At 42.7% G+C, this 27,386-nt stretch overlaps 1 protein-coding gene across 1 annotated transcript in view; it reads left to right on the forward strand.

The window, feature by feature from the left end:
* The first annotated feature begins 7,092 nt into the window (after positions 1 to 7,092).
* col6a4a (collagen, type VI, alpha 4a) overlaps positions 7,093 to 27,386 on the forward strand; it is a 40,780-nt gene continuing 20,486 nt past the window's right edge. Inside the window, exons 1-9 of the mRNA XM_018757178.2 lie at positions 7,093 to 7,128; positions 18,507 to 18,610; positions 18,681 to 19,289; positions 20,153 to 20,731; positions 21,827 to 22,435; positions 22,576 to 23,184; positions 23,845 to 24,405; positions 24,548 to 25,096; positions 26,673 to 27,245. Coding sequence (XP_018612694.2) covers positions 18,535 to 18,610; positions 18,681 to 19,289; positions 20,153 to 20,731; positions 21,827 to 22,435; positions 22,576 to 23,184; positions 23,845 to 24,405; positions 24,548 to 25,096; positions 26,673 to 27,245 — 4,165 coding nt within the window. The 5' untranslated portion in view covers positions 7,093 to 7,128; positions 18,507 to 18,534. The remainder of the gene's footprint in view (positions 7,129 to 18,506; positions 18,611 to 18,680; positions 19,290 to 20,152; positions 20,732 to 21,826; positions 22,436 to 22,575; positions 23,185 to 23,844; positions 24,406 to 24,547; positions 25,097 to 26,672; positions 27,246 to 27,386) is intronic.

Below are 27,386 nucleotides of genomic sequence, written 5' to 3' on the forward strand. Positions count from 1 at the left end.
TTATTCAGAAAAGAAAATGTGGGGTGGGTCACCAGGAACTCTCCATTCATCCAGGAAATCCTGCTTCCTGCCTTGGGCAGTGCTGGTCACCAACTCTCATCAGCAATCAGTGTATTTATAACAGCTCATTGGAGAAACTGAGATTTAATGTGTTCACTGCAGGGTTGGTACTGATTACCGTGCAGGAAAGTGCAGCATTGCTGCCTGCTAGATGTTCAATAAATGAATGAAGAACAACAGCAAAGTTCTCCGCCATTAGAGCAGATCATCTTTCTCGCAGAAGATCTGTCAAGGTCCTCCTTGTGCATCGACCGACTCACGCCTGTCCCCGACCACGAGCCTCGCCTGCTCCCTTGTGTACCGACGATAAAGATCCCGCCGTTGGGTCCACACACCCACACCCACACACACACCTCAGTCTCCTGCCCGCTCAATATGACACAGACCTCATTGCTGTTAACAGTGTCTCGTGTGTGTTACTGTATGTGACTTTAATTTTTTTGTTTACCCTCGTAACCATGGTACCAAAGATAGTGTTAGTCTACCTACAATTATTTACCCATTTGTACAGCTGGGTAGTTTTACTGGAGCAATTTTAGGGTAAGTACTTTGCTCAGGGGTGCTACAGTCAGATGGGGGATTGAACCTGGCACCTTTGGGGCCAAAGGGAACAGCTTTAACCGCTACCTACCAACTGTCCCCAAATCACCTCTTTTTCACAAAAAAAAGACATTTTTCTTTCCTCTAGCAGAAATATCCCTGTTGGACCTTACAATATTCCTTCGGACAAGAACCAGATTCCTTATTCCTGAATTCATCCAGGACTCTGTGTGAGCAGATAACTGCGAACAGGGTTGCTTTCACACATGAGCAGCCTTAGGGACCAAGTAGAGATACCAGTGTTTTTGGAGAACGTCTGGAAAGCAGGACAACCCTCACAGGGTATCTATGTTTGGAAAGGACACAATCCGTATCTCAGAAGATCTCGCTCCGGCTGCCTCGGAACATGATGATGCGGTCCATTTTAAGGATCTGCAGATGCAGAAGAGGACCGAGTGCATGCCGCAGGAAGAGGGATCCAAGCTTCGGGACGGTGGGACACACACCCAGCCTGCTCTTGTGTAGCAGAAAGCGAGAGCAAAGACAAACTGTGCTCTGCTTCTCATTCCCGCCCAGCTCTGCTCTTGAAGCACCCATGCGTGCAGCTCATGAAGATTCCAACCCCAGGCAATATACTTTCATCTGGTCATTCACTGATTTCTATCCATGTGAATTTCAAAGGCTTTCAGCCTCTTGTGTCCTGTGTACATCTTATCTCCAAAGTTGGAAGTTTCACTGGTTTCACTCCCTGCGTTTCCATCAAAGAAACAGCCAGTGTAACACGGAACACGTTCGTCCACAGTTGGTGGCAACAACACTGATCGCACCTTGAGGTTCGAACCTCGGACTCTGAATACACGTCTCTTTAGCTACGCCGCTGAGTAGCCTTGAACAAACGGTCCTTTTCATAAGTGAGACCCTGAAGCTTTCTGATGCCTTGCGCTCTGCAATAAATCTCCTTTATATTTTTTCTATTTTTAATCACTATTTGAGCATCTGGAGACATAATCCCGACATGACCAGTTCTTTGGATCGTCACCAACGAAGATGCAGAGAGAGATAATGTAGAAAGGAGGAAAAGAGACCTGTTCTGCATAGATAATCTGCTCACTTAACATTTTCAAAGGCCAGTGAGATAGCAAAGGTAAGAAAAAGAGCCATGAAAATTAGTAGAGGTATGATTACCATTAGAATATGGTTATGGTACGTAGTCACCCTCTGAGCCTGAGAGGTGTCAACTACCCCCCATCCCTCCTACACACACATATACACATCCACAATGCCAATATCATCAGAGACCACAGACTACCTCCGCATACCTTGCGTACGCAAATGCACACCCCCCCCAACTGCAAATAGACCCAATCTACCTCTGCAGGACTTCGCACATGTACGACTTCCATGTTTACATTGCGCACTGCACACTTCATATACGTATATAACCTCGTTTCTTGGATTTTTGCACTAATAGTAATTTTAGTAATTCTTGTCATTTTTGACCTTGCACTAATAGCAATTTTTTGTAAATTGATTTACGCCCTCTGTTCTCCTTGTGTTTTTCTTTCCTTATGTCCTTATAATTTATGTCATCGGCTGCTGAGAGGATTCACAGAGTAAGAATCTAATTGTACGGTGTAACAAACTGTTTACTGTACACATGACAATAAACTCTCTGGAATCATACCCGTTTTGTGGTAACTGCTGAACATCCCATTTTATATTTCCACTCTCTCTTAGAAGTATGGCTTTTTGTAAGCATTTGTTGATTAAATATTTACATTAAGTCCTGCCAGATGAACTAGGCTCATACAGTTTCATTTAATTTCCGTTATTCTGGGGAACTCTTCCAATATGCAATTTGCATTGTTATTCAGAACAGTTTCATACTTGGACTTTTGCTGGACCCATAAGGAAGTGCCTACACCCCTTAGTGGAGCAAACCGCTTGCGCCGGTATGTGGATCTGGGTACAGAATATTCATTTAAAGAGCCAAAAAAAAGCTTCTGATACCTATTCCCGCAATTTTCTGACCATACCTCGGAAGAACAACAGATCGATCCATGCAGAAAACAGTTTCACAAGGCAAGGAGAGATCGACAGCATCGGCGTAATTCCTATTTCACAAAATTTGGTTACTATGGAAATGTTCTTTACGACAGTAAAATAAGCAGTAATAAAAAGTGAAGCAATGTCGACCACAGCAACCCAGGACTTCACCATTGTGCTTTGGCCACACCTGGTGCTTTTTTTCTCCTGATGACTTTTCTCCCAGTTGTAGTAGGTCTGCAATGTGGAGGTGTGGCCTGAGCTCCAGACTCCCACACAGTAATTAATCCTTTAGCTGGGAGTCTGCTTCACCCCTTATTACATACAAAATTTCAGCCAAGAAATGTAACTGAAAAAAATGACTAAAGGCAGCAGGAAATATCTGGCCCTTGATTTAAATGAAATTCTCATGTTGTGTAAACCTTTTCGGTTTTGCATATTATTACACTATGTCGGTGCAGTTTCTGTGAATCCTCCACAAGTCTACAAGGCACTAAACTTGCACAACTCGTCGTATTTTCAGATGGTGTTCAATTTTCATAGATTTTATAAGCGCAATGCATTCTTTAGAATAGCTTGAAAATCAAATCTGAACAAATCTCATATTTTCCACCAGTGCTTCACCTGCTCATATAAACAGGGACAAATTAAAGTATTTGGTGCTAGTTGACATAACGTAATCCACCTCGACTTTTGTCTGCAAGTATGTTGTAAAGTACCTTAGGCTTTGCTTTGTGTGTGTATATATATATATATAACTTATCTAATATACATATACATTTACAGAAAAACAGTGGGGTGCAGTGGCGCACTGGGTTTGGCCTGTACCTGGTCGGTGGCAGGTCTGTGGTTTGAGTGTTGCTTGGGGTGCCTTGCGATGGACTGGCGCCCTGTCATGGGTGTGTCCCCTCCAGCGTTGCGCCCTATGTTGCTGGGTTAGGCTCTGGTTCACCCTAGCTCCAACACCATCATAAAGTTTGCTGACGATACCACCGTTATGGGTCTGATCACCAACAGCGATGAGATGGCCTACAAAGAGGAGGTGAGGCTCCTGGCAGAGTGGTGCCAGAACAACAACCTGTCTCTCAATGTCAGTAAAACTAAGGAGCTGGTGATTGACTTCAGGAAACAGGATATGGCTCATGCACCCATCTACATAGGAGGGGACATTGTAGAGAGGGTCAACAGCTTCAGATTCCTAGGGGTCACCCTCATTGCCAAACTCACATGGACTGAGCACACAGCATCAACCATCAAAAAGGCCCATCAACGTCTTCACTTCCTCAGGCATCTGAAGAAAGCCCGGATGTCCACTACAGCCCTCACCACTTTCTACAGGTGTGCTGTGGAGTCCGTCCTCACAGGATGTATTACATCCTGGGGAGGCAGCTGCTCCATACAGGACAAGAAAGCCCTACAGAGGGTGGTCAAAACAGCTCAGGAAATCATCGGCACACAGCTACCAGGAGTCCAGGACACCTACACCACACGCTGCCTCAGAAAGATGATGTGCATCATGAAAGGTCATAGTCACCCCGCACGGGCACTTTTCTCTTCTCTACCATCTGCAAAGTGGCTCAGATCTATTCGAACCCGCACAGCTAGGTACAGGAACAGCTTTTACTCTACTGCTGTAAGAGTATACAACACTAACCAATGTACTACCTTTAGTAACTAGAGTGGACTGTTCCTCCGATGCACATTGGTATATTACATTGCCACTTTAAGCATTCTCATTCTCTCGTTCTGAGTTCTCTGACTGTCAACTGGCACTATTATTACTACTGTTACCATTATTTATTGCTATTGCTGTTGCACTACTCACTCTCATTGTCATTCTTTTGTTTGTGCAGTATTTCTATTGTCTCTGTCTTTGTCCATAGTCTGTGGAGAAGCATTCAAGAAGAATTTCATGATACTTGTACATAGTACTTGTATCTATGACAATAAAGCTGAACTTGAACAAGTGGTTGTAGACATTGTGTGTGTAAATCAGGCTTTTCTATGACCAGGGTATGGATGTACTTGTTCTCAAAGAAGGGCTAGTTTTGCCGTACTGCATTTCAAGGTTATTATTGAGTTAATTAATTAATTGAGAACATTATTGATCCTGACCCTTGTAGAGCTTAATGGTTGTTGACATATAGCAAAACTGCACCACAGTGTTTGTAACGGTGCTCCTCTGGGTAGAAAGTGAGAGTCTTTGTCCATGATGTATAGGAGTTTGTTAAAGTCTTTCTCAGTACCTCTTCCTCCAGAGACTCTGGACCCAACTCCTATGACTGAGCCAACCTTCCTTAGTTTATTCAGTCTGATGGGATCACTTGTCCAAATGTCATTGATCCAGTATCACCCACAGCGGACTGGTAGATCTGCATCCTCCAAAAGCTCTGAAGCTCCTCAAAAAATGAAGGCAACTTTCTTGTACAGAGCTTCGGTGTTGCATGTCTACTCCAGTGTGTTGTCCAGATATACCTCAATGACATTTGAACATACAAAAGAATGAGCCTGGAAGTGTTTGGGTTAAGGGTCTCAGATCATTGTACTCTTTTCTTCCCTGTGAGCATTGGAAAGGGGAAACCTGCCAACACTTTCACTATAGTAAGACTATACATGGTGAATGTTTAAACACTACACTACATCTGAACTCCACCGCTTATTATCTCTATGGACACATAGCTGCATGTTTCCATTTTCACATCTTGAGTGAAACAGGAAAAAAAAATGATATTCATATATATCCCCTAGTTATGACTTCCACAAAAACAGACACACAGAAGATCTCATGCAGAACTTCTCAGAAAGAAACTTTAGCATCACACAGTGTGAAAGATAAACTGTATGCGCCGGCACCTCTGCGGTGCCTGGTTTAACGGCGTCTCGTGCTTCACAAAGTATATATTAACAATAACAGTAAGAATAACAGAACGTCATGTGCACTCAGTCCCATCGGAAAGGACATGCAGAGAGCAGCGATACAAAATAGAGAATATAGAAAATACAAAATAAAGATTTGTGATGTTGCATACAAGTGTGGCAGAATGAAACATTAGTTATGTATTGTGTTGATTTAGAGGATGCTGTTCTCCAAAGCAATTACCATGATTTATCCATTTGTTTAACTGGCTAACTTTGCTGTATCAGCTCAGGGTAAGCAGCCTGATTTAGGGTATTAGAGCAGGAGGTGGAATTTAAACCTGAGTCCAGCATCTGGAATGTCTCCCAGAGGCTAGGCAGGGAGTTGCCTGAAGTCTGTCACAGTCTGCTCTCTTGCTCGCTCTCTAATGCATGATCAGAGGACGGTCTGGGCAAAAGCGTAACATGAAATCATTAGTCTTGTGACACTCCGTACTTCATCAGTGAAATCAAAATTCACACTTCATAACTGATGGATCTGCACATCTGAGCTTTCTCAAGCACCAGCCTCGTGAAATTTAAACCAAACCCAATTATAAGGATCCTTAGCTTTTTTGCTCACAGAGGCGGTAGACATGATGATCTAATAAAATTTTTACTGACATCATCTTGGGCTTTCATGTCTTTCTAAATTACATGAAAAGCATTTTATCTTAATTTCCTTAAGATTGTTGACGGAATCCTGTGGCGGTACTGAGAATCCATGGTGTCTGTAGGGGTTTCAGAGAAAACAGTGACATTTTTAAGGCATGCAAAAGAAAACACCAGCTAATCTTGTCTAGATTTAATTGTGTGCTCTGGTTTCCTCCAAAAGTGTAAAGACCTGCAATCTAGGAGAACTTTGCGTCTACAAATTTTGTGAGTGTACCCTGTGACGGACTTGTGTCCCATCCTGACTGCACCCTCCTCAGCCTTATGCTTCTAGAATAAGATCTGGTCCACAGCGAATCTGACTTGGACAAGCAGTTAAGGAGAGCAAGTGCTTCAGCGGAACATGCATGCTTATTTATTTAGCTGATGCTTTTCTCCAAAGCCACAATAAACCTACAACTACTTACCCATTCATACAGCAGGGTAATTTTACTGGAGCAATTCTAGGGCAAGTATCTTGATCAAGAGTACTAGGGGCAGAGATACGGCTCAAACCTGCAACCTTTAGAGCCAAAGGCAGGAGCATCTCTAACCACTGCGCTACCAGCTCTCTGAGAAGAACTGAGAAGGAGACATTTCAGCCCCAGTTATGCCTTTGTGCCGCAATAGAGTAAAAACATCCATGTTTAGAAATAAGGAATAAAAAAGCTATCATATTTTAAATGTCGGAAAATGTGTGAAAGCAGACATAATTACTTCCCATTCTCTGCTCCCATAAGGATTGCAGGGTTCGAGCTCCTGCGACTTCCAGGAATCAGTTAGAGTCTGGCCATGTTCAGTGTACAAAGGGTTTTGTTTTCAGCCCCACTCCTCACAGGGGCTGCTGAGGGGCGGGTGCAAGGAGGGAGCAGCCTTGAGCTTCAAAAGCCCAAAGAAGGAAGGCGGGTGGCACTCAGCTGAACACACACAGGCCCAGTAAGTACTTTTTAAATAATAAACAATTATTTAACTGCACTTTTTAAAAATATGTGTATATATATATATATATATGCATGGATATATGCATATCTGGGACACATTACTGTTATGCATGCAATATATATAGATGTAGATATATAAATGTATGTATATATTTACCAGTAAATATATATATATATATATATTTATGCATATGGGGTTGTTCTCTGGGTTTACATGCATGGTTTACATTACATGTTTGACAGTATTGCAATGCTTATTAAAGGCTGCCATACCTGGCTCTCCAGCTGAATACACAAAGACAAAATTAAGCTAAATTGTTTTGCACAAAAAAGTAATTATTACAAGATGATGTTTAAGCGGTGATAGTGTATACTGCAGTTAAGTAGTTCAGTTTCAACACGATGCATAAAATTCGTTGAACTCCCGTCCAAACTACAACAGATAAGGCATGTTCTGGAAGTAAAAAAGTAAATATTAGATTAAATAAATAAGATTATACAATGTTATACCCTTAGAGTATATTATAAAACTGACTCACTCAATAAAAGTTTATAGGAAATACAACATGTAAGTTATTGTATAAGTTAGATATTGTTTGACAACAATCCAGTAAAGAATGTACAACAGGAAATGGAATAAAATGTGCAAAAATCTGAATTAACTGAAAGGTATTAGAGAACAGCGGGAAATATGGAATGCAAAATTTTTACTTTGTGTTTCTTTTGTTGTTTTTGTGTTTTTAAATTTGTTTGAAAGACAATCTAGACCTACTGAAAATAAGATGGAAATTGATTCTTTGCTGTGTGCTTTTGCACTGAGACACTTCAATCAGGGTTTCTGACTGTTTTTTTTAGATATTAAATTTCTGCTTTGCACAAGAAGAATTTCATTTGTACTGTGATATTAGACGGGTGGCAAATATTGCAAGTCATATGAAAAAGCATTGATTTCTTGGTATCAATGTATGGCATACAGAAAGAAAGCTATTAAGGCAGTAATGTTTCTGAAGATCCATCCAGCTGCTGATAAAATTATGCACAAGTTTAATCATTTGTTATTAGAAAATATTTCATTATATGGGAGCAGAAAGGAAATTTCAGTTTATAACTCATTTTCTTTTTAATGAAACGCAAAGGTTTATTAAAGGAGCTGAATAAAATACTCCATGATGTCATTGGTAGAACTTAACCTTATTACCTAAAAATGGAAGCAATCTGCAATTTAAAGATGCATAGAGAGTAAAGAAAGCTAAATATCTTCAAAAGATTAAAAATATTACAGAAATAAATTAATTGCTGGGATGGTTCTCATCCAAGAAATGAGGTGGTCATGAGTAGCTTTCTAGATTTCTCGGTTCTTCTCCTATAATTACAAATTAATTAAACAAAATACCACTAAAGGACAGTTGGTGCAATTATACTAAGAACAAAAAGGATAAAGTCCCACAGGGTGACGACAGAATTGAAAGCAGATTTTTCCTCGTTCTTTGGCTCTGTTTATGAAATAAAGCCTTTGCTAATTTTGGTCACCCATCGAGGAGACGTGGTGGGGTTGAGGCTGGTAACTTCTATGTAAGACAGCTTGAGCATGTCTTTGGTGTGTGTGTTTCCTTCCAGTCACCCAAATAAAACCTCCACCAAAGCTCATGCCTCATTGTTTTTGTGAACTGCAGAGTAGAGTCCATCCGTGTAGTAGCTGGTCATCATCAGCTTCTTTTCCAGCCATTGCTGTTACTTCAAGAAAGTTAATCTACTCATGACACATCCAAAGTATGATGACCTCAGATTTGCCATTTGTACTTCCAGTAGAAGTTCTGTTCTTATATCATCCAGCATCCATACTGTGTTTGCTTTCCTGGACATCCACAGCATCCTTAAAAGTATCCTCCACAGTTCAGGGAGACCATGTGTTTCCTGTCCTGTTTCTTGAAAGTCCAGCTTTCATAACCATATAGTGCCAAGGGAAACACACACACACACACACACATTTTCTGAACCGCTTGTCCCATACAGGGTCGCAGGGAACTGGAGCCTAACCCGGCAACTCAGGGCATAAGGCTGGAAGGGGAGGGGACATACCCAGGACAGGACGCCAGTCCATCGCAGGGCACCCCAAGCGGGACTCGAACCCCAGACCCACTGGAAAGCAGGACCCAGTCCAAACCACTGCGCCACCGCACCCCCCAAGGGAAATACCATGGCTCAAAAAATTCTAATCTTCATCTTTGTGCACATGCAGGCACAGAGGAGATCTTTAACAGATCTTTTATTACAACCATAGCAAATCTTGAACTGTATCTTGACCTCTAGATCTTTTACTGTTAATTACTCACCTCAGTGGATAAACACTGCCAGTTGCTTCTATGGCTTTGTTAACACACACACACACACACACACACACACACAAACACACACACAGTCTGAAACTGCTTGTCCTGAGGTGAACCTGAGCCTAACCCGGCAACACAGGGTGCAAGGCTGGAGGGGGATGGGACGCCAGTCCATCGCAAGGCACCCCAAGCAGGACTCAAACCCCAGCCCCGCCAGAGAGCAGGACCCGACCAAACTCACTGCGCCACCGCGCCCCTGTCTTTGTTAACACCTAGTCCAAAAGTTCGCTGCAGTGTCTTTTGCGCAATTTCAGCAGTTTTTTTTCTTTTTTGAAAAATTTATTTCATGAGCAGGGGGCGTGGTGGCGCAGTGGGTTGGACCAAGTACTGCTCTCCGGTGGGTCTGGGGTTCGAGTCCTGCTTGGGGTGCCTTGTGGCGGACTGGCGTCCCGTCCTGGGTGTGTCCCCTCCCCCTCCGGCCCTACGCCCTGTGTTGCCGGGTCAGGCTCTGGTTCCCCGCGACCCCGTATGGGACAAGTGGTTCAGAAAGTGTGTGTGTGTATTTCATGAACAGAACAGGGTCATAGCAACATATAGGTAGGGACACTGCACCCAGAAATTCCAGATGTGCCGTGTCGTGGCTCGGGTTCGGAACCGGGACAGACGTCTCGCTCCTCCAGCGGCTCGTGTCGATTCGAACTTCCGTCAAACGCCGGGCCACCCGCCACAGCTCCGGCTCATATTCCAGCGACGTGATCAAATCGTCGCTCTAATGCACTTTAACATGTTGGACACTCGCACCGCTTTCAGTCGAAAGAAGATGACTGTGCATGGGGGGGAACTTCCGTTGTACCTTTTAAATGGGCAGCCAAAACCAGCTGGCTACGAAAAGGAGCCGAATGCATTTCAAAGGGATGAGCTGTCAGGCCTCTAAGGGTCTTTGACAAAAATACCTGCAATATATCACAGGTACAGTCACATTCACATTCACATTCACACACACACACACACTCATTGTCTGAAGCTACTTGTCCCAGGCAGGGTTGTGGCAAATCGAAGTCTAATCTGGCAACACAGGGTGTAAGGGTCACGCCCAGGATGGGACACCAGTCCCTTGCAAGGCACCCCAAATGGGACTTGAACCCCAGACCCACCACAAAGCAGGCCAAACCCACTGTGCTACTGCACCGCCCACTATGATCACATAGCTCTTTCTAATAACTTCCAGAAGCATGTCGAGATATTCCAGAATTTGTTATAATTGTGATGAGATCAAATTTACATTTTGCAAGTGAAAGACATTTAAACACTTGAGTCATGCGCTTACTATCAGAAGAAAACTGTAGGGTGGACCACAATATTCAAAACACATTTCCTTGCCAGGTATGTTACATAGCCTCATCAAAAATGAAATGTGGGTTGCGATTTAAAAAATTTCCCGAAAGAATAGATGGGGACAGTGGCTCAGTTTATTCACTCTCGAGCTTGACTTTTTAAATAGGATTTTAAGATTGTCTTCATCCTCTTCTGTTAATGTGATATCATTGCTTCCTTCCTCCAGTTTGGAGAAAACATTCCTATCTTTCTAATCTAACATCTCTCATATGTCTTTAGCGCTAGTAACTTTTTACCCGTCTGAAACCCCTCTCCTTTCTCACCGTTTGTCCAGTGCATAAATTCTTCAACAAGATAATCTGATCTAACCATAATCTGAACCTGTTTCTCCAAGGCATATTCCACATTCCAACTCAGTCATCACTTGTAAGAGCTTTGCTGATGTCGAAAAAAACACATTTTTTTGTTATTCTTCAGCTTTTTTGATTATCCACTCCACAAGAGTAATCATGTCTCTTGTCCGCAATTCTTTTGAGAAATTACAAAAGCTTGATTTGTTTAAAATATTTCATCATTCACTGCCAAGTGCTTTTGATTTTACTGATTCTGCGCTAATGAAGCATTGTCTGAACCGTTTGCCAAAAGTCATTACAGTAAACAATGCAGAGTTAACAGTTACACCTACTATTTCTTTAGAGTAAAATTTCAAAGTATCAAAATGAAAGTAATAAAATTATCTTTCAATTTAACATTTGGACACATACGCACATATGCATGCTTTTTGCTATTAACTTTGCTGTGCTGCACAATTTACTCGTGATAATTCATCGTCTATCAACGTCTATCCCCAGAAGCAGTGGTTACATGCATGCAGTTTGAAAAATATTTAAAAAATATCTTTACACTCTGACCAGCCACTTCATTAAGAACACTGACAGTCTGCAGTAAAGTAGGCAGACAGACTTGAGCAGTTCATTTATTTTTCAGTGTAGCATTAGAATGGGCAAGATTTGCGATATAAGGGATTATAAACATGACTTCAGCATGATCGCTGGTGTACTAGTCATACCAGTTCCAGCATCTCAGAAAACATCTACCCTCCTCGGACTTTTGAACCTGCAATGCAAAGAATGGTCCAGTAACAAAAAAGTCAGTCACCGCAGTTCTGACGTGGAAGAAAAAGCCTATTTGATTAGACGAGGTAGAGAAGGATGTTAAGACTCATGTGAACTAACAGGTCAGCCACAAGGAAACCATTAACAGCGTTCTGCAACAGTGGTGTGCAGATGCAGTGTTGCACTGAGCAATGCACTGTTTATCATACCTTGAAGTTAATGGGATACAGCAACAGAAGATCAAATTGGGTTCTACTAGTGTAAGTTAGAACAAGAAGTTGAGGCTCTGCTGGGCACAAGATCACCAAACAGAGATCAGTGATCGTGGATGGCTGGGTTATTGGTGAGCGGAAATTTGCTTCCTGTACAGACAAATCCGGAGTTTTGCGTCACGACAAGCTGATGGCAAGGTCAACATTTGGCATAGACGGTTTGAGTCATTCCTGCCTGGTGTCAATGGTACAGACTAGTGCTGGGGGTGTAGGGAATGTTGTCTTGGCCTCTTGAACAGATGAGCATTGTCCCTTTAAGCAGGAGGTGATGAATCCATCCTGTCCTGCACAATGAACCGCACAATGAGCTGTGCGCTGGAAGTAGCTGCAGAAGAAATCCGACTTAACTCAAGCAAAGGACCCAAGATAGGAGAGAGTATCTTACTTTATTTCACCCCAGATGGAGGGAAAGTCCCCTGTGGCCTATGTCAGAGTCTAGGAAGCCTCTCCGAGCATCCAATACACACACATATTGTATAGGTCTAAAAGCACATGCTACATATATGGTAACATTTCTTATTGGCTTTCTTTCTTCATGGTCAGCTTGTATTTATTTCCAATTTAAAATACAATTTACATTTATAAATAAATGTAAATGTAAATTTGTTACTTACTTATCTACTATGTTTCCTGTAGGCTGAAGTAAGGTATGCACATCATAAAACAGGCACCCTACATCCCTTAAGCCTACTTCTAAACCTGTCAGCATGAATTATTTTCTGGTTTTTTCTGTGCCAGCATCTGGTCATCTGGTCAGTGCCTGTTTACAGAGCTCTTAGGGTTGGAGTGCAATTTAGGTACATTCCTGCTTCTCACACAATGGGTTTTCTGCACCGGTTACAGAACATCCCAGTTGTACATTTAATGCATACCATCATTTCTGCTGAATTATCTTATTTTTCTCTCACACAGCTTAAGGTGATGTCTTTCGAGTATTAGGATTTCTGTGAGCAGCCAAAACACTGGTGTGTTTAAATTCACATCACCGACAGCAGCTCTTTGTGCGCTTTCTAATTGAGAGCCAAGAACTTCCAGAACCACTTGCTTGTTCAGTTAACTGGAGTTTCCTGTTTACTTTACTGCAAATAGTCTGAGAGTTTTTCTTGGATAAAGTGCTCAGGAAATATTTTTTTCAGTTGTTTACAAGAGGCCCAGCAATTTGTCAGCAACAGGACTGAAGGTATGTGTGTGAGCTTCTGAGACCAGGCAGAAGACCCCATGAATTAGACACCTTTGAGTTACACACGCAACTAGGGAACACATAATTGTGTTATGTGTTTCCAAGAACCGTTCATGAATTTGTAAATTGGGGCTTAAATAAATTTAAAAAATTGAAACTTTTTAATATTTAAAAAACTAAATGTATAAAAAATAAGTAGAAGATCTAAAGGGGGATGATGTTTTTCAATTTAACTGAGACATATGAAATAGGCTGATGTAGAATTTGTGATGTAGCTTTCCCTGTTTGCATCCTCATCTGCATAAGAAAGAATAAGGGCCTTGCTTTTCGGGTCCTTATTTTTGCCCACATTACATTTTTTGTAAATGTAGTGTAACTTGCAAGTTCGGTGCCAATTTTACTTCTTTAGAAGAGTGAATTCTTATAACCTAGTGCAGCGCCCTATGATACTGAAGTAAGTGTATAGACTGTTAATAGATGAAAATACTGAGGATTATGGGTACAGCAAAAACTGTGTAACCGCAGAAAGGTCTGTGAGGGACTGGAAGGGGGTAAGCACGTGTTAAGACAAGACTAAAAAAAGTCCAGGGACAAGTCAGTCTTGAGCTCTGTGTTATAAGCTGTGAGCATCTTGTCGGCTCCAGTGTGCGCAAATCTGCTAGAGCAAATAGGGGGGACATGTTGTTCAGCAAGGTACTCTTGAAGAATGCGCTGATATTGGGACTATCCTAGAGAAAGTAGGCAGTGAAGACCCTGCCATTCTTTTTGACAGGGGGCAATATAGCACCCACACTACGGAAGGACACGCCCTAGGAATACCCTTCAAAAAAACAAGAAAAAAAGCTCAAGAGAACCCAAGCTTCTTCCCTCCTAGATTCTGTGAACAGCACTATACCAGGAGATGATACTATGAAGGCTTACGGTTCAGGTTCATAGAATATATTTCTTTGCGGTACATACTTCAACAAAACTAAAATTATAAAAGAGCAGAGCAATGAATTCTGACCACTTATTTTTTGCTGAATGATTGATGCAAAGGTGGGGGGGTTGTACCTCATTCTCATCACTAGCCATTACATGGTAAGCAGTTATATGTGAAGGGCACCTGTTTCTCGTGTAATAGGATTCATTTGTTCTGAGTGGAGGGGGGGCACAGTGGTGCAGTGGGTGGGACTGGGTCCTGCTCTCCAGTCGGTCTGGGGTTCGAGTCCCACTTGGGGTGCCTTGCGACGGACTGGCGTCCCATCCTGGGTGTGTCCCCTCCCCCTCCGACCTTACGCCCTGTGTTGCCGGGTTAGGCTCTGGCTCCCCGCGACCAAGTATTGGACAAGCAGTTCGGACAATGTGTGTGTGTGTGTGTCCTGTGTGGGTTAATAATTTTAATGGATGGAATTACTATTAAAAAAAAAAACAGGTTCCTGAACTGAAAGTGTCTCAAACTAAAATAAAGAGAACACCATTATACATTTGTACCTTTCTTTAATAAAATTTTTATGCACCATTGCAAAATGTAGGAATGTAATGTTGAGGAGGTGTTGTGTGGTCTGAACGAGGCATTTGCTTGTGCGTTGAAGCACGTACTCTCACCAGTTAAGAAATATTGTATATTTCTGTGGCCATCTGTGATTTTCAGCAGAGTGCACAACTGCAAGACGGTCGAACAAACAATCAATCAAAGTGGGTGGGCCCAGTGGCGCTACCCATCCATCACACACTTCCACTTAAAAAGTCTCTCTGTTATGGCCAAACTTGTTTAAATATTTAGAGGGGAGGTCCAGACTGCTGCAGGTTTTAAAGTCCAGATGGTGAGATTGTGGCAGCTAACGTCTGTTTACGAAAAGGTTGCAGCAGGGTTGTTATGCACATAAACAAAATGATTCCCATTCTCTTGAGGCAAGGACTGTGTCTTTAATCCATCCATTGTCAACAGCCGCTTGCCTTGAGGAGGGGGTCGCGGCGCAGGGCGCAAGGCCGAGGGGGGGGACACACCCAGGACGGGACGCCAGGACGGGACGCCAGTCCGCCGCAAGGCACCCCAATCAGGGCTCAAGCCCCAGACCACCACACAGTGGGCACTGGCTGAACCCACCATGCCACCGTGCTTCCCACGTGTCTTTGCTAATAGGCTCAATTTGTTCAATTCATAGGTTATATATTTTTAACCAGAGATTTAATTTTGTCTTTATTCTAAGCAATTTTGACACCCGCTTTGTCAGAACTAGTACTTGAACACCTTAAAAGACTGAACCAAGCACAGTGCTCAACACTTGGGTGTATTACTTGGATGTCATACTAGCATTTAGCAAATATTTATTTTTGTGAGCTTCATATTTTGTGGTATCAGTATCTTTAAAAGGCAGTACCAGCCTTTTAATACTGAAATAAATAACATGAAGATGATAACGTTGCGTTTGCTAGGCACACACTCCTGCATTTGTTTCATATGAGACATATTAAATCAGAGTTACAGTGATTGTTTCATCCAGCAAATATGTAACTGCATCTGTCACTCTTGTAATTCTTCAAAGACTTCCCTGTCAGCTAGCTTCTGGCAACCAGCTGAAAAATCAGATGAACATGATAAATTTAGCAAGGCAACGTTTAATTTTTTCCAATAAACCCACCGTTGTGAGAAAAAATTATGGACCCTTTGGAATTTTCTGGATTTCTGCGTGAATGAAGATCAGATCTCATACCAGGAGCCCTTCATGTAGAGAAGGAAATAATTTTAGAGGGTTCACAAACTTTTTCACATGACTTTAAAGGTAACAAGACAATTGATGTAAATTTGGATTTCAATTGGGGGTGCGGTGGCGCAGTGGGTTGGACTGGGCCCTGCTCTCCGGTGGGTCTGGGGTTCGAGTCCCGCTTGGGGTTCCTTGTGACGGACTGGCGTCCCGTCCTGGGTGTGATCCCTCCCCCTCCGGCCTTACGCCCTGTGTTACAGGGTAGGCTCCGTGACCCCGTATGGGACAAGCGGTTCTGAAAATGTGTGTGTGTGTGTGTGGATTTCAATTTTCAGCTATTTCCACGACAGTTGAGAAAACTTTTTGTTTGTTATGGATGTGTCCAGAATATAGAAGTATAAGATGAGAATGATCGAGCAGCTTTGAAGTATGATGTCGCTCTATGCTGACAGTTTCTCCTGTAGCTGGAATCTTCATATCATAAATTTAGTCTTTCAAGATGGGAATGGACCGTGAGAGTAATGAAAGCTGAGGACACAGTTTAGCAAAGGATTTTTCTTATCTTCCTTTCTGATTTTGATCTCTCCATTTTGAAGTATTGAGCAATTTTAAATAAATGAAAATAATAAAATGATTTTGGTGCACTCAGCTGGGTAACAAAGACGATGACATTTTTCAGAGCTGTTTTTGTTGAATCTGGGCTTTTTTATGTATGTCATAATTGCTCTAAGAACACAGCCAACAATGGGCAAAAAATGACTTAGCAGATCAGCTTTTGCAAATTTATGTGCGGCAAAATATGTTTTCAAAATCCTATGTATTTTTTTAAGCACAAAGTTGGAACCAAATTTTGCTGTTAACACTGTGGTAGTGAGCTGAATTAAGGCAGTCCCATGGTCCTGTTCTATTTGGGTGTGTTTCACTACCATCTGTTGGCCCAAGCAACTAAACACAGTTTTCCTTCACCCCATTACAGACTGAAAGTTTGGAAAGCAGATAGGCGATGAAGTGCTTTTTGGAAAAAAAACAAATAACTGAAAAAAAAAATGTTTGTTTCTTTGAACATTTGTAATGTGATTGTTTTTAAACACGTGAATTGCTAGTGTCTACCACTAGGAAGCAGGGAGTATAGGGTTAGGGTTCAACCCATAACATAATCAAAAAAACCCACAAACCGATGACATAAGTACATACACACACACACACACACACACACACAGAGTCTGAAACCACTTGTCCTGGCAAACCAGAGCTTAACCCAGCAGCACAGGGTGCAAGGCAACACACCCCAGATAGGATGCCAGTCCACAGCAAGGCACCCCAAGCAGGACTCGAACCCCAGACCTACCACGCAGCGGGACCCGGCCAAACCCGCTGCACCACTGTGGCCCCATGACATAATTCAAAAATCACAAACTCATGACATAAACAGTAAAACCATAACAAAAACAAAACAAAATCTTACTCCAGAGAGCCCTTGCACTCCCTCTGCTCTCTTCCAAAATTCCTCTGAAGCCTCTCAGACCAGCTGCTTATGAGTCCCATAGAGGGTCCTTGATGAGGGACAACTGGCCGTCATTACAAGGGTGGGCGCTAGAGAGTTTTCGATCAAGCTAAACCCCAACCCCATTCCACAGCTTCTCCGCCCACCAGCTTACAAAACATTACTTCAAAATTCCAGCTGAATCTATATTTAAAACAAGACAAACAAACTTTTGCCTTAGCACTTTGGTACATCAGAAGAGCCTCACGATTTTGTACATTAGCCTCAGTGATGGTTTCAGTTGTACAAATGTCAGTGTTATGTTTGGGAGGCAACATTAAAGGGCTGTGGTTTTTAGTGTTGTGGGAAGTACTGGGGGCGGTCTACATGCTGTGCCTCCTGCTAGGCTGTGTTTCGTGTGAGCGAGATGTCTAACATGGTCCCATTGCATTTCCCAAGACATAAAACCTTCAGCTGAAGCCTTTTGCTGTGTCCACAAAAACAGTTCTCTGAAAGAGTCCAGTTTGGCAGTGCTAAACGATGTAAAACCAAAAAAAAGAACTCTGATGTCCTGAATTATTCTTTAGGATGCTCTTTCTTAAAGAAATGCTAGGAATCGCAAAGAGCTGCATGATCTCATCAGCTGAAAATCCATGCTGGTTGCAGAACCTCTAGGATTAGATCCATTGTTCATGCATGTTTTAGTTGCTGAAATTGTGCAGCTGGAAGAGATCACACTTGCATATAATTTCCATACAAGCAGAAGAAACTTTTCTGAATTTATACAGTTTTTTTATAGAAAAATTGTGATCTACAGGATCCATAATGATCCTTTCCCAAATGCAACACTATTATTTATACATATTTCCATCCCACGCCCTAAATCTGTCCATGTGTTTGTTAAAACTTACAGTATGTGTAAAGAAGAAAATACTTTGAACTCCATGGTGTGTTTTGTATTTGTGTTTAAGGCAGTGTGAGTTCAGCTGTGCCGGCAGCATGGAGGTGACGTGGAGAGTTCTTGCAACCCTCACGCTTATATGTTGTTTCACATGCAGCGATGCTCAGCAGTCAGGTAAGTGATGCTCTGCTCTAGTTAGTGATTGTTTTTTGTTATGTTCCTGACTAAGGATCTCTTCCTGCAGTCTGTACCCGAGAAGCAGTGGCAGATGTGGTGTTCCTGGTGGATGGGTCATCAAGTATCGGTTTAGACAACTTCCAAGAGATTCGCAAGTTCCTCATTAAGTTGGTTCAGAGCTTTGATGTGGGCCCAGATCAGGTCCGGATCGGGCTTATCCAGTACAGTGATAACGCCCACGCTGAATTCCTTCTTAACACATACCAAGATAAGGAGTCAGTCCTGCACCATATCAACAGCATGAAGTATAAAACCGGTGGTACCAATACAGGGCTGGGGCTACAGTTCATGCTGACCCATCTGTTCACGACACAAGCTGGTAGTCGATCTGAAAAGGGTGTCCCCAAACTTGCAATGGTCATTACGGATGGGAAGTCCCAAGATGATGTCAAGCAGATGGCGGATATAGTAAAAGGGAGAGGCATCACATTGTATGCTGTTGGCATTAAGGACGCCGTGCTGGAAGAGCTCAAGGATATTGCTAGCGACCCTGTTGAGAAACACATCTTCAGTGTGTCTGACTTTTACCGCCTGCAGTTCATCTCAGATGATATCATCCGTGTTCTTTGCACCATGGTTGGGGAAGCGACCGGCCAGCTTTCCCAGGTTCCGCAAGGTAACCAATGATTATTTGAGCACTAAAAATAATTTTACAACCTGGAATATAATGGACTCTCCAGCATCTGAAGCTCATGTTCACAGCCACGCAGATGCGATTTACTACACTGAGTGAAGAACGCGTCATTCTTCGCTTCTTCCCTCCTGTTGCTTTAGATTCTTCTTCTCTTAGAAATTTCTGACTTTTCTGGGTTCTCTCATCCCACAAAGAGCATGTTCAATCTTAAAATGGCTATGCATTACCTAAACGAATCTTTCCACAAGTGCACTTCTCTGGAACTGGCAGCATGTCACACTTGCATTGAGGAGCACTTTTGCTATGGCGTCCCTAACAGAAAATAGAAAACTTCACCATAGTATGCTATTTATTTAATGTACAAAATAATAAAAAATCTTTTCTTGGTCTATATAACCAACCCAAGGAAGCAGGATCACAAAGACACCAACATTTATTTTTCTGCAAAGTACAGCACAAGTTGGAGTTAACAGACACGTGACTGTCGAAGCACAGCCGGGTTGTCCAATACCACAGCTTTTTCCTGGCATGCATTATGCAAGTAGCTCCATATACTGTAGAATGGATCAGAAATACAGAGGAGATAATGAAAGAGGGCGGGTTGCAAGTTTATGGAGAAGTTACGAGATCAAGTGAGAAATGGATCTGAATGAGATGTTTTTTGCAACCTTTCTTGAATGTTAAAAAGGTTTCGACATCAAGTGTATTACAGAACCAAGAATCAGTACTGTTTCTGGCACTTAGGACAGGAATAGCATAAAAATTAACTAAATCAGTTTTGTCATTTATTAATGGTGCAATTTTTTTCCACAGTTTTCCTGACACACCATTCTTTTCTCTCTTAGAGTGCAGGAGAGATTCTGTTGGGGACATTGTGCTTCTTGTAGACAGCTCATCCAGTGTCGGTTCTAGGAACTTCCGAGAGGTGAAGAAATTCCTCCGGAATTTTGTGGAAGCTCTGGACACTGCTGCGAGCAAGGTGCAGGTGGGCCTAACGCAGTACAGTGACGATCCAAGCATAGAGTTCAAGCAAGGGGAGCTAACGGACAAGAAGGCGCTCCTGGAGCGGCTGGATAATTTGCAGTACTTGAGCGGAGCTACAAACACTGGCAAGGCCCTGAATGAAATCCTTTCAAGCCACTTCTCCAGACCTCCTACAAGTCGAGTCCCCACGGTGCCACAGATTGTCGTAGTTATCACTGGTGGGAATTCCGATGATGCGGTCAACATTCCTGTCATGGAGCTGAGGCAGCAGGGCGTGTTTATCTTCGCCGTGGGTGTGGGCAAGGTGGCCAGCATCGAGCAGATTGCCAACCGGCCACACAGTCAGTTCCTGAAGGTGGTCAGCAGCTACGATGAACTGCATCGGGTGACGAACGGCCTCCTGCAGGATGTGTGTATCTCCTTGGAGCACCAGAGGGAAGGTGAGCTTTACGTTCGGTTGGGAAATAAAGAGCGATAGCCAAGCTGTCTTGTCTTAAGTCGGTCATAAACGAAATGGGTGAAAAGGACATTCCAGTAGTTTTGTCAAATGGAGCTGTACATGGTCAACCTTAGTGTACTATATTTGATGTATCACTGTCAATTTATGACGAGGGGAATATTTTGGAATTTAAAAAAAAACATTTTTTGTACCAGGTGTGACAAATTAAAGCCAGGTATAAAAGACTGAAGAAGGTTTAAGCCCAAGTATACATTTTTATATAATATAGTGCTATACAGGGGGGGTCGCGGTGGTGCGGTGGGTTGGACCGGGTCCTGCTCTCCAGTGGGTCTGAGGTTCGAGTCCCGCTTGGGGTGCCTTGCGACGGACTGGCGTCCCGTCCTGGGTGTGTCCCCTCCCCCTCCGGCCCTACGCCCTGTGTTGCCGGGTTAGGCTCCGGCTCCCCGCGACCCCGTATGGGACAAGCGGTTCCGAAAATGTGTGTGTGTGTGTGTGTCTGTGTGTGTGTGTATAGTGCTATACAGTACAATGCAGTGTATTTTTTTCTTATATTGTGCTCTGTCCTGAAGGGCCCTTCCAGAGATCACAGATAAAATGTATGACAAACCAAAGCAAATGACCAATGACCAGCACATATTGCACAAATATGTAAATTTAGAAATTACAGCCAATGTGGGTGTTCTTTAAGATGACAGTGTGTTTAATAAGTGATGATGAAGTGTTCAGTTGGCGATGGAAGAGAGGAAGAAAACTGAGACTGACATTAAACTGGATAAAATAAACTTGTCGGGGGGCATGGTCAAATTGAGCATAATTGAACAGGCAGCCTGCATACCAGCTCTTTGAGGAGCAGCCTTCTTAAAAATATTAGTTTGAATGTTTAGACATTAACATTACCATAATTACAGACATTATAATGAGCCATTTCAGTATCATAATCATTACAATAATTTTTGCAATTAAAGCATAAGATCAAAGTCATTCTTATATATTTAAAAATTATGTAACCATGTTGAAATGTGTCTCTGTGCGTCTATTTCTCAAATCCCTTTTGGTGCTATTTTTGTGTTAACAGCATTGATTCCTAGCTTTGCAGACATTGTTGTCCTTGTGGAAAGCACACAACAGTACTTTCAACAAATCAGATCCGTCCTTGTCCGTCTGGTGAACCAGCTGGACATCAGGCCCGCTGCACACCAGATTGCCCTGGCACAGTATGGTACTGACACCAAGACGGAGTTCCAACTAAATAAGTTTGCCACCAAGGAGGAGATCCTCAGGTATGTCAGAAACCAATTCCGCATGCAGCGTGCTGTCCCAGCTGGTGCCAGTCTGGCACAGGCTTTGGAGTTTGCCAGCACCAAACTGTTCACCGCAGAGGCCGGCAGCCGAATCAGCGACAATGATGTTCAGCGCTTCCTGGTGGTTATCACAACTGGGCACTCCCAGGACCATCGCACAGAAATTATTAATAAAGCACATGCTCTCCAAAACAAGGGAGTGAGAATCATACCCATTCACTTGCCAAATGCTGAGCATGATGTTCTGAATGACATCACAACGGAGCAGTATGTCTTCCAGTTTGAACAGCCAAGCCTTGTACCAAAAGTAAAGACTGTTCTTGAGTCGTTGGACTTATGGGAGACGACACTTACGGCACAGCTCAACGCAACCAGGTCTTCAGGTGACACCAGATGCAGTTACTGACTTCCAGTCAATGTGTGAATGTCAAAGAGTATTAGCTGTACATCTGTATGAAATCCAGCTGTAGAAAATAATGCAAAATAACCCGTACTTTAATGTTCCACTTTTCCTTTCTTGCAGATTGTAGGTCAGCCAGACTGGCTGATATTGTGTTCATTGTGGAGTCTGGCAGGAGCAAACAGAGCTTCAAGCTGATACGTAACTTCATTTATCAGATTGTGGAAAGCCTTGACACGGGCATCAGGAACGTGAGGGTTGGGATAGTGGTGTTCAGCAACCAACCAAAGGGCTTGGTCAACCTGAACACCTTTGAGGAGGAGAGTGACATCCTGCAGTACATCAGGGTCCTGCCTTACCTAGAGGGCAACCCCAACATGGGAAAGGCATTGACCTTTGCCAAGGACAACATGTTCAACACTAAGAGCGGGAGTCGCAAGGGTGTCCAGCAGGTTGCCATCGTCATCACTGACGGAAAGTTCCAGGACAATGTGGTTAAGGAAGCTGCGGCGCTTCAAGCTGCGGGGGTGACCGTGTACGCTGTAGGGTTGCAGGATGCCAGAGAGATGCAGCTGCAACAGATTGCCTCTCCTCCTTTCAACAATTATGTCTTTAGAATGGATAGTTTTGCCAAATTAAACATGTTACAGAAGGAACTAAATAAGTACCTGTGCTACAACATCATTGAAACGGTATATGCCGCTCCGAGACGCAAATTTTATCTGAAAAAAGGTGAGTGCTGAATCACCACATAGTCACCTAGCATGTTTATGAGATGTTATAAAAATGTAAGTACTATATGATTATTGTTTCATGTAACAATGGTTATGTTGTAACATAGTATGGAGTTATTTATTTATATATTAATAAATTACAATCAACACTGATGACATTGCTTCACAGTATGGTGAAATTAAGCACAGTTATTTGTCTAATTTCATCTATGTAAACCTTCTCTTGCTAACTTGTAATGACAGTAAATGTTTTGCTCAAGGGCAGCATATATGGTGCATGTATGCAATATTCTTCTGAAGATATTATAAAAACAGGTAAATGTAACAGTGAGACTTTCTGGGGGGGGGTGCGGTGGTGCAGCGGGTTTGGCCTGTGCCTGCTTTATGGTGGGTCTGGGGTTCAAATCCCGCTTGAGGTGCCTTGCGATGGCCTGGTGTCCTGTCCTGGGTGTGTCCCCTCCCCCTCCAGCCTTACATCCTATGTTGCTGGGTTAGGCTCTGGCTCCCCGCAACCCCGCTGGGGACAAGAGTGTGTGTGTGTGTGTGTGTGTGTGTGTGTGTGTGTGTGTGTGTGTGTGTAGACTTTACGGCAGATTAGAAGATTGTTCTGACTCTGTGACTTTTTATTAACATATTCTGTGATCTTCCTTTTCTCAAGACTGTGTTCAGACAGAGGAAGCAGACATCTACTTCTTAATAGATCAGTCTGGGAGCATTAATCAAACAGACTTCACTGAAATGAAAACATTTGTGAAAGAGATCATCAAGATGTTCAGGATTGGGCCAGACCATGTTAGGGTTGGCTTGGTGAAGTATGAGGCTAATCCTACAATCGAGTTCAACCTCGCTGAGCACAAAGATCGCAAATCTCTGGACGAAGCTGTCAGCAGGATGACCCAGGCTGGCGGGGGGACGAAGACAGGCGAGGCTCTTTCCTTCATGAAACCGCTATTCCAGAGTGCTACCCAAACCCGAGGGGGAAGTGTCCCAAGGTTTTTGATCACAGTCACAGATGGGGAGTCCCAAGACAGTGTCATTAGACCGGCCGAAACGCTGGAAGAAGAAGGCATTGTGGTTTATGCCGTTGGTGTGAAGAATGCCAACACAACGGAACTGAAGGATATTGCTCGCGCCGAGGAAAGGATGTTCTTTGTCAACGATTTCAACGCACTGAGACCCCTAAAAGATAAAATTGTCCAAGAGATCTGCTCTCAAGAAGGTGTGTTAACAGTTAAAAACCATTAAAACACATAGATAAGAACAAGGAAGAGCAAAGACATTGTGGTGTTTTTGTAACAATGATAAGCTCACACCATGAGTTCATGTTCAGTAATTCTCTTTGGGTTTCTCTTTTGTTTAAGTGTGCAAGCAGGTGGTGGCAGATATCCTGTTCCTCATCGACAGCTCTGGCAGCATCGGGTCAGAAGAGTACTTGCAGATGAAGGAGTTCATGCTGTCCATGGTGGATAAGTCAGACATTGGTCCTAACAAGGTACACGTGGGAGTGCTGCAGTTCAGCAGCAGCCAGCAGGAGGTCTTCCCACTGGACAAATTCTATGACAAAAAACAAATGAGAGAAGCCATCAACAATATGATACAATTAGGACATGGCACTCTGACTGGCGAGGCACTCCGCTACTCAAAGAAATACTTTGTGGGGCAAAGGCCCGGCGTCAATAAGTTTCTGATTGTCATAACAGACGGAGAGGCCCAGGATCTGGTTGCAGAACCAGCCAAGGAACTGCGAGAGCAGGGCATTTCCATCCACTCCATCGGTGTGCGTGATGCTAGTAACGACCAGCTGTTTGAGATCTCTGGTGACTGGGTTAGGGTCCATCCCATAAGAAATTTTGATGCCCTGAAGTCTATAGAGACAACAATTCGAAGTCGGATCTGCAGACCAAAACTCGGTGAGCATTGTGCGTTTAAATGCTATGTTTCAATCATTTAAGTAAGGGCCCTGCAAGCAGTTTTCTGCATCTCAAAAAAAGGAATAAGAATATCATTCATATCAGTGGTCCACGGATTAAGGAGTACATGCAAGAGAAAAGGAGAAAACTGATTTATGCAAACTCTTCCTTTTCAGGTATTGTTCCACCAAAAAGACACCAAAGGTGTTATTCAAATATTTCTTTAAATTATTTTTGTATTTTTTTGTTAGTTAAAATTTAAGTTGAAAGCGCTGTACTCATTTGATCCTTAGAACTTTTAGAAACCTCAGAAATGATAATGATTGACATTATTAGCACCTTTCTTCAACCAACTGCAAATATACATATTAACAAAATAATTATACAACAAACACATAAACCTATAAATGTTCTTAATGTTGCTTCTTTTTTATAAGTCAGAAGGAAACGTACAAATGATTTTCCTGCAGCAAAACTAAAAACAAAAAACACATGAAAAGAAGCCATTTCTGTATCTTCATATCAAAACTTGTGAGGACTGGCAGTATAAATTTAATTATGCAGGTATGGATAATATCATATTCGGCATGTATAATGCTAATCGTTCTGAGTTCCTAGATGAATGAAATGACATCAGTGCAGCAAGATGGTCCTGATTTTATGTAGGCCGTGGTGCCAGAGACATAGAAAAAATTTATTCTAAACAGTACATGTTCTTATAGAACGTCTGTATCTTTGTAGAAAACAAAGTGTAAACAGCACTTTTTTACATTTATTTATTTAGCAGACACTTTTCTCCAAAGCGACTTTCAATGAACTCTTTGTAGTGTTACCAGCCCACACACCTCATTCACCAAGGTGACTTACACTGCTAGATACAGTACTTACAATGGGTCACTCATCCATACATCAGTGGAACACACTCTCTCTGTCACTCACACACTGTGGGTGAACCTGAACAGCATATCTTTAGACTGTGGAAGGAAACCAGAGCACTTGAAGGAAACCCACACAGACATGGGGAGAACATGCAAACTCCACACAGACTGAACAGGGATTGAACCCACGTTCTTTTGCACTACCCAGGCGCTGTGAGACTGCAGCGCCACTCACTGTGCCACCATGCCACCCACTATATATAAATATTGTAGCCTGTAAGATAGGTGAGTATCACAGCCAGTATTTCGAGGGATTGTGCAAAAGCATATTCTAATACCAGCCAAATACACATCTTCAAATTGCCTTAATTGTGCCATTTCTTCAGTCACTTGAGATAAAATCGAATTTTTAGCAGGCAGACTATCCTGCCAGCCATTAGTCATTAAAAATATACAGTATGTTTTGTGAAATACAACAAGAGACAGGACTCTGGAGTATGAACATAGGTGGTGGGTAAGGGAGGAAGATGACTGAACCTTGTTCCAAGTTTAGAGTTTATTTTAGTTAAACACGGCATTTAAAATGTAAAAAATGAACATAATTAAACAGGAATTTAACTACTCATTTTGTTTTTGTTGTATAGTTTATTTTTTAATTATTACCAGTGATTTTTTGTTGACAAAATATCTCATTGCAGAGTGCAAAACCCAGGTTGCTGATGTCATTTTTTTGGTGGACTGCTCCAGGAGCATCAGTAAAACCCAGTTCAATAGCATGTTGAAGTTCATGCAGTCCTTGGTGAATGATACAGAAGTGGGCCCAAACAGAGTGCGCTTTGGAGTGATCACCTTTTCTGATACCGCCAAGATGAACTTCAATCTAAAGCAATACAGCACTAAGACAGAGGTTCGGACAGCCATCGGAAACATCGGGCAAACCTTTGGAAACACCTACACCGCTGCTGCCCTGGAGTTCTCCATGGGCTACTTCAGCAAAGAGCATGGTGGTCGCCAAGCAGAGGGAGTCCCACAGATCCTGATGGTCATCACAGATGGGGAGGCTACAGATGGTGTTCTGCTCCCTGAGAAGTCTAAGCTGGTACTGCAAAGAGGGATCAACATTTACGGCATCGGAGTGAGGCCTGCCAACAAAACGGAAATAGGAATTATGGCAGGGGATGAAAAAAAGGTGTTCTATGTAGATGACTTTGAGGGACTGCTTAATATAACAAAGAAAATCTCTGAAACTATTTGCAACCAAACCAGGCCAGGTAGGAAAGATGTTCATGTTGGGTTTCTATTGGTTGGGTAGGAATACCACCAGGCCTGTAAAAATGTGTTGAATTAATATGGGATGGAAAGATGCAATCATCGCTTACACTGGAAATGCACTCACGGATGGCATCATACTA

This window comes from Scleropages formosus, chromosome 8, assembly GCF_900964775.1.
Source record: "Scleropages formosus chromosome 8, fSclFor1.1, whole genome shotgun sequence".
In the NCBI taxonomy this organism is placed as follows: Eukaryota; Metazoa; Chordata; class Actinopteri; order Osteoglossiformes; family Osteoglossidae; genus Scleropages; species Scleropages formosus.